Below are 13200 nucleotides of genomic sequence, written 5' to 3'. Positions count from 1 at the left end.
GCATGGCTGCCCCACTTGCTGCCAAAGCCTCATTTATTGGGTCATGGGGCTGTAGCTTCTGCTGATATCTCATGAGAGCCCCACAAGATCTTGTGAGATTCCATGGGGCTCTCGCAACATCTTGCAGGAACCCAGAAGCTGCTGTCGCAGCTGCTTTTCCTTACTTCTCCACCAGTGGTGCCCACATTGGCAATTCTTAGTTACTGATGCCTCAAGTGGCTGCCTCAGTTCACCTCATGGATAGGCCGGCCCTGCTCAAGTTTACACTGTAATCCTGTTCTTAAATTGCATTGCTTTTTAGTGTGCTTAAGAACATTCGTGCTTTTTGAAGATTTTGTTGTTTAGTCGTTTAGTCGTGTCCGACTCTTCGTGACCCTATGGACCAGAGCACGCCAGGCCCCTCTGTCCTCCACTACTTCCCGCATTTATTGAACTTGGTGGACCATTGTTACAGAACACCATCTCTGTTAAAATTATTCTGAGGCCCAGATTGTAGAGCAGGGGTGGTCAACCAGGGCCTCTCCTGATGTTGTCAGACTCCAACTCCCATCATCAACTCCCATCCCACCGGTCATGCTGGTGGGGATTGATGGGAACTGGAACTCAACAACATATGGAGAGCTATAGTTCCCCATCCTTATTGCACTGGTTTGATTATATGCTGTCCAGTGTTATCCAGAAGATGATTTAAATTCCTGACAAATGTCTGACCTTTGGAAGAACAAACTACATTTGATTATCCAGAGAGTGATATATTTTCTACCTTTATTGCTGATATACAAAAAAAAGTGGAAGTGATGTACTCTGTTCTTATCATCCAGCCTTGGTAATTTTTTTAGCTAATAATTGGAACTGCAAAGAATGAAGCTTGCCAGTAACTCAGAACTCTAAGGTAACTTGCTAACTGCTTTAAATCAGCTCAACTCAACTGTAAATACCTGCTTCTTATATAGAAGTGGATGGGAGGATAGATACATAGCCTCCAAGTGCCCCTTTTTAGCTGTGGAAATGAATAAGTGATCCCACTTTGTTCCTGTGCCACAGGAGATCTCAGTTTAAGCTGGGGCCATAGGCAAATTTACCACTAGCTTGCAACCCCTTTAAGAGTATCTTGGATACAAAATCTCTACCTTGCTCTCCTATACAAACTATTAAGTGCTCCTCTATGCACTCCCATGCAGCCCTGACCCCTCCCCTTAAAAACAAAATAAAACCTATATAAAAACAAACAAAAAAACAACAACACAATAAAACCCAAAACAGTAAAAATTACAAACATACCAAAATTAAACAAACTCCCAAACCCGACTAAACATCCATCCCACCCCCCACTCCAAAAAGAATTTAAAAAGGTAAAAGAGAAAATTTTAAAACATTTTAAAAAGAACCCTGCACTGTTCTGAGTTCTCCTGGGCAGCAACAGCAACAGCAGCAACCGTCCTTATGAGGCCTGTCAGGCCCCGCCCTGGGCCAGGTGGTGAGTGGCAGGAAAGGGGCCCTCAGGCACTCACAGCAGGGGAATCCTCCTGGGCAGCCCCAGGAGAGCCCCAGTTCCCTTTGTGTTCTCTCACTGACTCGAATGGGACGACAAGTGTATAAGATTTCAGTCTTGAGCACAGTTGTATTTGAACTTACACTGGAGCTTACCGTTTGAACCATGCAGAGTTTGAATCATGCATATTTGCTAAAAAAGTAAGTTCTACTGGGGCAGCTCGGCCAGCCCCGCCCTTTCCTCATATTCCATTGGCAGCATGCATATATAAGGGGTACGGGGGGGGGGGCACTGATGCAGAATAGGATGTCCCTATTTTTATCGGAGGAATGTTGGATGGTATGTAGATTGGCTATCACCATAATTGCAGCTTGTCTCCAGGGAGCCATGGGAACAACCTGATTTCCTAGAATATTTTAAGTTTGATGATGCTGAAGTTGGTTAATAGTTACCAGCTCCTTATTTGCACAAAATTTTGAAGCACAGCTCCATCAGGAAACTTTAAAAAGAGCTAAGTTTTTCTGTTCCTGAACCCAGTGCTATTTTTCTAGAAAAAGAAGTGTTGGAGCAACACCTACCTTCAGAAGTCTCTGTCACAATTGCCAGTTAGTGGCTAAAAGTCTGCTTGAGCAAAAAAGTGAGTAAAATGAAAACAGAGGAGGGGGAAACCTAGCCTTCTGTGGAAGAGAGTTCCACAATCTGGGAGCAGCAGCCATGAGGGCCTTCACTTCTGTCCTCACCATGTATGTGAAAGTTGTGAGACACAGAGAAAGGCTTACCCAGAAGATCTCAAAAAACAAGCAGGCTCATGTAGTATCAAGGGTAATACATTTCTTTTTCCAAAACACATTTCTGACGCAATTAATACCTTGTATTTTCTTAGGTAACCTCTAGTATACAATATTCCTGTGGCAGCTGATGACCTATATATGCTTAGGTAACGTCTAATAAATATGTAATACTAATATATGGGAGTCAATCTATTTGATGTATTGTCATTTAACCTATTGCAATTAATTTCTGGTTCATAGGTTTAATACAGCAATGGGAAGTTTCAAATGACACCATTCATTAGCTCTTTGTAACATTCTGGGTCCAGTCCAAAATTTCATATTATCTCCTGGTGGTCAGTTTTAGCTGCACAGCTACAATATGAATACCCTTTGTCTTTAAGAATTCCGGGCACACATCTGTTGGCTAAATATTGCTACATCCTGTCAAGTAATCGAAATTCCATGATATTGTAGCACCCTGCTTGTGGTTAACGCTTAGCTGGAATGAAATATTCAACGCAGCAATAGAGAAATTAAAATAATAATTTATTTGTCAGACAAATAAATGAGAGGCACAGTGGTATATGGTTACCAAGCTCTGGCCTGCTCTCCTGCCATTATGGCCAGCACTTATATTCCCTCAGCCCAGCTCCCTTGCTCCTCCTTTGGCTGCCTCTGTCCAATCAGCCTGGTTGAAATTCCTATTGGCTGCCTGCTATATCCAATCCTAAAAGATACACCCATATCCTCCTGTCCTTATATGGAACACAAAGAGCTATATATTGTTACATCTATAAATGACAAATAAGTAGTAATATATCTTACATGTGTCTCAACAAGGAATCTTAATTACCAGCTCACCTCTTGCCCTCCTTGCCCTATTGCCTTCTAAAACAAATGGTTAATCTTAAATTTTTATCTTAAACATATGTCAAGGATCTTGAGTTCACATCAACATTGAAAGATCTCCTTCATTTGAAGGTTTCTAAACAAATGCCTGACAACTATATATCAGGAGTGCTCGATTGGCGTCTCCTGTCTAGCAGGGGGCTGGGCTCATTTTGCCCCTCTGGTCTCACAGCAATATGACTCTATGAAATAAGAATTTAACATTTCTTTCTTTCTAGATCCTTTGCATAATTACATTTAAGCCAGCATATTTCATACATTATCATAGATAGCTTTTTAGAAGGATAAACCTTCTCAAAGTAAAAGGAAGGAACAGTTTACAGCCTCAAAATAAAATAGGAAAAAAGCCTCTTCCCCTGTTTACACTCCCCCCTTCTCCAGCCAGTTGCTTTCTTTTGCATTTGCTCTTGGCCTTTAACCTTAGGAAGATATGGCTCAAGTTTAATGGTTTTATTTTACTATTTACCAACTCTTAATTATGTAGGGTCTGTAACCTTGCTCTTAGCCTGTAATTTCCTTTTTACGACTTTGAGAATTGTTTTCTGCTATAAATCAGGGGGGCCCCTTGTCCAGGAGAATTAACATCTTGCCAAAGTACTTAGGCAGCTGGTCTTCTGCCTGGCATGAAACATTTGTGAATTTAAGCCCATTTAATTTAGGAACCTGATCAAGATATAAGCCAATATAAGCCTTGATTAAAAATACAGTCTATATTCAGATGCCTCATTCCCCCCTTTCAAGCTCAAGGACCTTGCTACCAAGTGTCCTTGATAGCTTGATCTTCATCATATTCCTGAGGTAAAGCTCTGTATAGGGCCATGATATGAGGTAAAGTTTCATTTGAAATCATCTTGCTAATTGTACTTCTAAAACATGAGATGATACATGGCACCATACATAAAACCATCACTACTACCGTCAAGAAAAACAAGCAAGACAATAGTATCCCTTTGAGTCCCGTAACATTAGGTAACCAATTGGTGAGCCATCCCATATCCCATCCTTCCCATGTTTGTACTGGGACATGTGCTATACTCTCCATCTTTGTGGCCAACACACGGATTGCCTCACCATTATCAGAAATGTTAAAGCAACAGGCATTCCCTGTCAAGTTCAAGACTCCACATAGGCCTCCCTGCCTGGCAAGTACATAATCCATTCCCATTTTCAGCTGCAAAATGGCGGCTCTACTTTCATCCAACTGTTGTGCAATAAGTCTCAAACTCTGGGCCGTTGCATTGGTTACCAGTTCCACTACTGCTTGCAATCGAATTATTCTGTTTAGATTATAAATAGGATCCCGTGCCCCTTGTATGAGCTCACCAGGATTCCAGGAGGCAGGATCATAATAGGCTATAATGCGCTCTGGTGGCCAATCATCAGTATCGCTCCAACTTTGGGTACTTCCTCCTGCTATATGAGAAATATCAGCATTTCTTCGTGTTCGCTTGGCCGAACTAGTGGGCATAATCCACATTGGTGGTAATACCCATCCCAGGAAACAAGTCCCACTCCATTTGGAAGGGAGTTTCTTGTATGCCCATTCTCCACATATCCACCACAACCATCGGGTCTGAGGTTTTTGGTACGTGGAGTGCAGAAGGCGAAATATCAAAAGGGGTAGAGAGTTCACAGTGCAGTATGTTAGATTGCCTTTTTCTGTCACAGTTATGTTCCATACCACTTTCCATGCATGAATAAAAGGAGGTGCACAGGGCAAGGTATTCCGAGTTCGATAGGTAGTACCGTTTGCCCAGGTTTGACTATTCTTAATATAATCCCAAGTATAGTGGCAATGAGAAGAGCCTATCATGGTAGAATCAGCTGCATCTGATGATTTATGTACACAGAATTCCCCTTGTACAGGTATAACTCGTAATGGTTTAGTTGAGTTCCATCCGGGGAAATTCTGTACTTCTGTTTGGTGTGGCATTTCGCTTACCATACCAATGGCATTTAATGGTATCGGTAATAAGGGCATACCTCCCTCTGAATCATCTGGCCCAAGAGAGCAAACAAGGCAATTGGTCCTATTTGCAACATTGGCTACCATTTCAGCTAAACCTACCCACATATTGTGGTCATGGCGGAATCCATATTTAGCAAATTTGGTCAGATTCAAGGACCCTTCCCCTTCCCAAGGGATCAGGATTAATAATAAAATCATGTTGATGTCTAGCATATGCATTCCTTCCACAAAATATTACCTTATTGTGATAGCATAAAAATATTAGCCCCAATATAATTCCCCCAGTGACAGAAATGGGGAACCACCAAGACCAAAACATATATCCCAAGGATCCCCAATGAGTAATATCTCTGATAATTGTTCCACAAGGGGGGGGGGGCAGTCAATTAATTGTATTAGAGAATCTTCCCGTTCACAATCGCTGGTTTAGACGCTCCTCAAGCTTCAGGCGTGCGCAGGTCAGCCAGCTTCCAGGTTGTGGCTGCAGCAGGCCGGTCGTCTAATGTTGCCCGTGACCTAGCCCGTTCCCCGTAGGGCTAGATACAGGGGTTTTTGGAGAGAGTCAGTTTTAAAGGATTAGAGGGGTCACCTTTGCACGTCCAACTGCCTTCGGACTTCTTCAAACGGGAGTGATGAATCCAGGGGGTCACCTCAGCTACCTTCACCGCTGTTGGAGTAGAGAGCAGGACGGTGTAAGGTCCACGCCACTTAGGTGCAAGTGGATCACGTTTCCACTCTTTCACCCATATGCTATGCCAGCCTGGAGCTGATGAATCGGCACGGCAATGCTGCACGGCGTGCGCTCGAGGGCCCACCTGTTAAGATAAAAAACAAACAAACACAGGAGAGAGACAAAAACACGGGAGAGAGATTGCACTTGTCCCTGTGTCACATGGTCTCCTATTTGTTTGAGGTCAGTTGGAATATCCTGAACAAAGGAGGGCGGCCTCCCATACAGGAGCTCAAAAGGTGACAACTTAAGTCTTTTTGTGGGTGCGCACCGAACACGAAACAGTGTTATGGGTAACACATCTACCCTCCTGAGACTTTAGACATATTAGTGGGCTTCTGGCATGCCCTGCAGATACCTTGCACAAGCGTCTGGCGGTAGGTGGTAAGCCTGGCCAGGTGAATTGCATTGTTTGGATCCCAATTAGGATCTTCCAAGGGAAAGTTGTCCTGGAGATGACGGTCAATATTATAAATATTTCCCACTCTGGCCTGCTCACGCAAATATATCTGTGCCTTTTCAATTATGTCTCTCCTTTCCTCAGTGGTGAAAAGAGTATTCAGGAGCTGGCGACAATCTGTCCAAGTAGGACTATGAGTATTTACTATTGAAGTCACCAAGTCCATCATAGCCTGAGGTTTTTCTGCAAAAGATGGGGTGTGTGTTTTCCAATTCATCAGATCCGTAGTTGTGAATGGAATGTACTGGAGGGTCGAAGTTCGAGGTGGCCTTGGTCCGGGTTGCCCGTTAACCAGCACAGGCTCCTCAAGTGCATCAAATACTCTTCTGAGAGGGGCTACTACGTGACCTTTCTCTTCGCTTTGCTCTAGGGGCCTCAAATCATAGGGGATGGTATCTGTCCCAAGGCGTTCTTTTAGCAGCTTTATACGCCTGGCTGTATTGCTTGCTGACCGATCAAGGTCTCCCTGTAACTTCTGTAATAGTTCTCTAGGACTAGGATGTACAGGGGTTTGGGGTGGGCAATCAGTTGTTCCACTAAAGGAGACTGTAGATGGAGTTCTACTGGGACTCACAGGTGGAATAACCACTTCTGCTTGGGCTTCATTATAGGACTCCAATGTCTCCTGAAGATATTTATCATAATCTATCAAGGAATCAAGCTCTGTGACTCCACCCCCATTATTCGTTCCACTTTCTTGCCTTGGGGTTACAACTGGTGGAGTGTTTGGATTAGGCTCCCTTCGATGTGGAGCATAGGGTGGAGGTGGAAGCACCTCTTCCTCTGGTCCCTCAAAAATGGGTTTGAGTTTATTTGGCAAGATTCCTTTCCTAGCTTCGGCTTTTACAGCCAATAATTTGCATCGTTTGACTTTGCATTCCCTTATCCATGGAGGATTTTTATTTAATGTGCTCAGCCAAGAATCTATATATGAAAATTGTTCTGGGCACCCTCCAGTTTCTTTGGCGATATTAGACCAAAGTTTGCTTACTAAATTTATATCAAAGGTTCCCTGAGATGGCCATTCAGTATTTTGTTTCGGCCACTCTAATTCACATAACGTTCTCAAGCGCTCTGGCGTCATTTTGACTCCATATGCCCCTGAGAAGGCTTTCTTAAAATTATTTAACATACATTCAAGAGGTGTATTTTCCCCCTTTGAACCCCCAACTCCCATTGTATGGCCCTGTGAAGTATCCACTCAGTCACTCACACACTCGCCTTACTGGGAAACGAAGTAGTACCCACTCCACACTTAGGTCAGCTACACATTGTACTTTCTCACACATGCAATGCGCTAGATACTTCAACCACACTCTACCTCCCAACCTTCCCTTTTCCCTACACCAGATCACCATCTGATGTACCCAGCCACCTAGCGTACTCAGTTCCCCTTTACTGAGACGCAGAAGTTTGATCAAGACTTCTCTTCCTCCCAATTAATTGGAGGGCCAAAACCCCTTAGTGCACTTACCCTTAGCTGGTTCCCTGTTTATTTCTCTGGTTCCCCCCGGTCCGTTGCCGTCGGTGGGCAGGGTATCAGACAGACGAAACTGCTGCGTTCCCCTGGAAAAAAATTTTCCAGTGCGCGCTGGGTAGGCAATCAGTGGTCTTCTCTCTTGTACCCTGTCCAGTAAGGCGATGGGGCTGCGTTTCAGCAGACCACTTATCCGAGTCACAGGAGCACCATAAAATGTAGCACCCTGCTTGTGGTTAACGCTTAGCTGGAATGAAATATTCAACGCAGCAATAGAGAAATTAAAATAATAATTTATTTGTCAGACAAATAAATGAGAGGCACAGTGGTATATGGTTACCAAGCTCTGGCCTGCTCTCCTGCCATTATGGCCAGCACTTATATTCCCTCAGCCCAGCTCCCTTGCTCCTCCTTTGGCTGCCTCTGTCCAATCAGCCTGGTTGAAATTCCTATTGGCTGCCTGCTATATCCAATCCTAAAAGATACACCCATATCCTCCTGTCCTTATATGGAACACAAAGAGCTATATATTGTTACATCTATAAATGACAAATAAGTAGTAATATATCTTACATGTGTCTCAACAAGGAATCTTAATTACCAGCTCACCTCTTGCCCTCCTTGCCCTATTGCCTTCTAAAACAAATGGTTAATCTTAAATTTTTATCTTAAACATATGTCAAGGATCTTGAGTTCACATCAACATTGAAAGATCTCCTTCATTTGAAGGTTTCTAAACAAATGCCTGACAACTATATATCAGGAGTGCTCGATTGGCGTCTCCTGTCTAGCAGGGGGCTGGGCTCATTTTGCCCCTCTGGTCTCACAGCAATATGACTCTATGAAATAAGAATTTAACATTTCTTTCTTTCTAGATCCTTTGCATAATTACATTTAAGCCAGCATATTTCATACATTATCATAGATAGCTTTTTAGAAGGATAAACCTTCTCAAAGTAAAAGGAAGGAACAGTTTACAGCCTCAAAATAAAATAGGAAAAAAGCCTCTTCCCCTGTTTACACTCCCCCCTTCTCCAGCCAGTTGCTTTCTTTTGCATTTGCTCTTGGCCTTTAACCTTAGGAAGATATGGCTCAAGTTTAATGGTTTTATTTTACTATTTACCAACTCTTAATTATGTAGGGTCTGTAACCTTGCTCTTAGCCTGTAATTTCCTTTTTACGACTTTGAGAATTGTTTTCTGCTATAAATCAGGGGGGCCCCTTGTCCAGGAGAATTAACATCTTGCCAAAGTACTTAGGCAGCTGGTCTTCTGCCTGGCATGAAACATTTGTGAATTTAAGCCCATTTAATTTAGGAACCTGATCAAGATATAAGCCAATATAAGCCTTGATTAAAAATACAGTCTATATTCAGATGCCTCAATATAAAGCTCTTCACATTTCCCCACCACATTTCAGGAAATAGTATTTCAATAGATTTCCAGAGAAGTGTCACATTAGATGCCATGTTCGGGGGGAAGGCAAACTGCATTGGATATGAGAGGAATTCCATACTTAATAGAGGAAAATGTTGCACATAATAAAAAATTGTTTTCATTTTTGTAACCTCATATTCCAAGATGTAAAACAAAAATATACAGAAATCAATACTGTATATAAATTATGCTGGACAGAGGTAAACACTTTATTACTAGCATCAGCCTAAATGACAATACCTTGAAACATTTTCAGATACTCAGTACAGGCTAAATAGATGGCATCATAGATGGCCACCCCCAACAAAGAGCTCAACTTGTTTGCCCATTGCTTCTGGAATCAAATGCAGTCATATATTATCATATCAGTAACTATTTGACAGTGGTGCTGTGGGTTAAACCACAGAGCCTAGGACTTGCCAATCAGAAGGTTGGCGGTTCGAATCCCTGCGACGGGGTGAGCTCCTGTTCCTCAGTCCCTGCTCCTGCCAACCTAGCATTTCAAAAGCACGTCAAAGTGCAAGTAGATAAATAGGTAAGGTATTACCGGCGGGAAGGTAAACGGCGTTTCCATGCGCTGCTCTGGTTCACCAGAAGCGGCTTAGTCATGCTGGCCACATGACCCGGAAGCTGTACGCAGGCTCCCTCGGCCAATAAAGCAAGATGAGCGCTGCAACCCTAGAGTCGGTCACGACTGGACCTAATGGTCAGGGGTCCCTTTACCTTTACCTTTAACTATTTGACAATTTAGCTGCAGCTCTGGAACCAACAAAGGCTACACATTTTGCAGCTACTGACAAACACATTCTACCCCAAAGTCATGAATTGGGGATGACAAACATCTGTATGCGAGACTGTGTTTCAGCTTTTAATGATGTTGATACCATGTGTGCCTTGCATGGTAGGCTGAAATGCAAGTGAATATGTCTCAGTGCGTTATTTCCCGTAAATGGACACCCACAGATTGTTCAGGGACGTCAGCCAACCATTTTGGCCCACCATATTCATTTGTTCAAACCCAAACTGAGACCTGACATTGCTTCAAGGCACACCCACAATGATTGCTCTATTCACATTACTCTGATAGAGATCCTATAACAATATATTGCGGGCAATTATTAAAGCATCCCTAGAAAGAAGAGGTGGGTAAGTTACTTATTCTTTTACACAATTTACTCACTACATACCAGTTGCTGGTGAAGAACAGTGCCACCATGTCTTCCTAGTGGGCTTCTCAAAGGCACCTATTTCACCATGATGGAAAGTGAGCGAGATCCCTAATAATGAAGATTGGCAACTTAAGATGACAGAATTTGTGGAGGCAGCAGGTTTAACTTATAGAATAAGAGAGCAAGAAGAATCTTTATTCAAAGAGGAATGGCATTTTTTGGCTGAATATTTAGAAAATAATTGTGTACAATTGAAAACGCCCATAGCATTTTGATAAATTCAACAGTATGGCAAATATTTGTTGTTGTTTTTTAAATGATATTTATTCAAAGTTTCATCAGTACATAAAAAATCCCCAACCCTAGCCCAAAAAAGAAAAAATAGAAAATAAAATAAAAAGAAAAAATACAAATCTCCAATTACAATTTTTCATTTGCTTAATTCTTGAACCTCCTCACACCTCCCTTTTTGTGTTCTAGTTTAATTCGTTATTTCAGCAAATTCTTCCCATATTTCTCAATTTTAATTTAAATAGTTAATCATCACACTCTATCTCATTTATTAATCAACATAGCCTTTCCCTCTTTTAATATTTCAAATATTTGAAGGATGTAAAATGGAGAAACGATTAGATTTGCCATAGTAAAATATGCAGAGATGATAGATAAGTAAAATGAACCATGAAAGGAGAAGGAGGGAAGTCAATTGTTACATGGTATTATGTAAAATGTTTATTTTAAGATGTATAAAATGAAAAATTAATTAAAAATGTTATTAAAAACACATCTTGAGCTGGACCTGCTAGTTACTTATGTCAGGGATGGGGAGCCTGTGTCCCTTCAGATGCTGTTGGACTCCCAGCCAGCTTAGTGAATGATCAGAAAGGATGGAAATGGTACTCCAGCAAGCTGGCCACCCCTGATTTACACCTCATTTTCTATACAGCCCTAGTTATGAAACTGATAATAATGTTTTTTTAGTACATTTATTATATCTCATCTATTTTGCATCACAGAAATGTGGCGTTCCCAGGCCATCTCCCGCTTAGCTTCAAAAGATGGCTGCACCATGTCCTCTCAGGCAATGCCCTGGGATCTCTTATAGTATCTGATTATAGAGATCTGATTATCAGTAATCCAGGTACAACCTAGGCATCTGCAAGGACATGTGAAGGACTTCTAGGGTCTGCCCTTCTGCACCCTGTGTTTCCCACCTGCTTAGAGACAGAACCAGAGCCCCAGTTAACAGGGCTTGCCAACAGACTAAATAAGCAGCTTCCCCGTCCTGGGAGTGACTGGATAAGGCAGATAAGAAACAGCTGGGATGAGTCACAGGTGTTGGCATTGAGGCTACAGAACTTCTTATAACTTAGAAGGAAAAGGGATGGGAGGAGTCTTGGCTGAACCACACAGAAGTAGAACTAAAACAGTTGGAAGAGGCTGAGGGTGGGCAGCTGGAATCCAGGATTGTGTCATAGACTCATGTTATTAATGGTAGCTATAAATCACACACACACTAGAGGCTCTTGGTTGAAACTATTTTAAAAGGAGGATTCTTAGGGGCAACAGGGAAGAGGAATTGCTACTTATTGACTTTTGAAATGATAATAAATAAGAATACCCCCCCAAAGGAGCTAAAAAGCAATCATTATAAATCCCAGTCTGTATATATGCATAGGTATGGACTTTCACTTGGAATAATATAACTTGAAATGATCTCTGCTGACCACACCGACATCTCTGACAAATTATGTACTTCATTTTTATTATGATTATTATTAAGCTCTGTATTAAAATTCTATCATAATAAATTATTTAACACTAGTTCTTGTGTCTTTCTTTGTATGTGCTCTGAATTATTAAGATGTCCTTTCCTCTGAGCCGAAATAATTGCAAGGAGTAAAATAGAAGATGCCACTGGTTATTAAGATGACTGGGTGCTAGGGATGGGGATGTGTGTTTTCATGGGGGGGGGGGGTCCTAGTTACTGAGGACATTTAGTTTGAGATTAAACTGTGTCATACTGTCTTTCCATAAAACTATGAACAAAACCAAAAAGTCCCCAGTCCATTCGATTTTCATTAATCCACTGGCTTGTTGGCCCACTGATTGTATTTCCTCCAGCTGCGTCCGTTGATCCACCCACCCATCCCAGCCCACTGCTATAGTTATAATGCAGTTTGCATGGGTAAAATAGCTGTGATGTACAATTACTACAGTATATGCAGAAAATCTATTGATGCAGCCAAAGAACGAAATTTATATGAGATCTCAGAATTTAGGTTTGAAGCATTTTGTTGCTTACTTTTTGCAGCTCTGATTTTTCTCATCCATCAAATTTGAATCTAGTTTTGATTTTTCAGGCTAACAAGTTTTGTCCTTTGGCTATATCATAGTCTTATATATGGGGAGGGCTTGCTTACTCACGCTCTTTTGTAAATTGCTTCCTCCTCTTGAGCTGCAAGGCTCGTCTAGGAAATGGAGACTCATCAGGGATGCTCACTTTGATTTCCCCTTCTCAAATACCTCATCAGGATAATTATGACTAGCATGACATATAACATTTCCTCTGCCAGCATTCACCCCTCTGTGATAAATTGTCTCTCAAGTGTAAAGGTGGACTGCTGGACACCTTTTTGCATTTAGTGAAGACTTTTTGAAAATTCAAATTGCACCAGCTTGGGGCCAGAAGGCAGGCTGATAATCAACAGGATCTGGGAAGGTGCGGAGAGGGAATTTAACTCTTTTCTCCCTTGCTGCAGTCCTGAGATAAATCCTTCTGCTG

At 42.0% G+C, this 13200-nt stretch overlaps 1 protein-coding gene across 1 annotated transcript; it reads right to left on the bottom strand.

Moving 5' to 3' along the window:
• Positions 1–3760: 3760 nt before the first annotated feature.
• On the bottom strand, positions 3761–7962 carry LOC144327000 (syncytin-2-like). The gene is made up of 2 exons (XM_077924830.1): positions 7808–7962; positions 3761–5810 (listed from the first exon to the last, which is right to left on the bottom strand). Exon 2 carries the CDS (start codon positions 5360–5362, stop codon positions 3929–3931), a length of 1434 nt encoding a protein of 477 aa, XP_077780956.1. The 5' UTR covers positions 5363–5810; positions 7808–7962; the 3' UTR covers positions 3761–3928.
• Between the last annotated feature and the right edge of the window lie 5238 nt (positions 7963–13200).

This window comes from Podarcis muralis, chromosome 2 (genome assembly GCF_964188315.1).
Source record: "Podarcis muralis chromosome 2, rPodMur119.hap1.1, whole genome shotgun sequence".
In the NCBI taxonomy this organism is placed as follows: domain Eukaryota; kingdom Metazoa; phylum Chordata; class Lepidosauria; order Squamata; family Lacertidae; genus Podarcis; species Podarcis muralis.
Note: the sequence above shows the minus strand (reverse complement) of the source record. Positions and strands in the feature narration are given on the sequence as shown.

What these genes read in the sequence shown, in the direction of transcription:
- LOC144327000 (XM_077924830.1), bottom strand. Translation starts at nt 5,362, where the DNA reads ATGCATATGCTAGACATCAACATGATTTTATTATTAATCCTGATCCCT.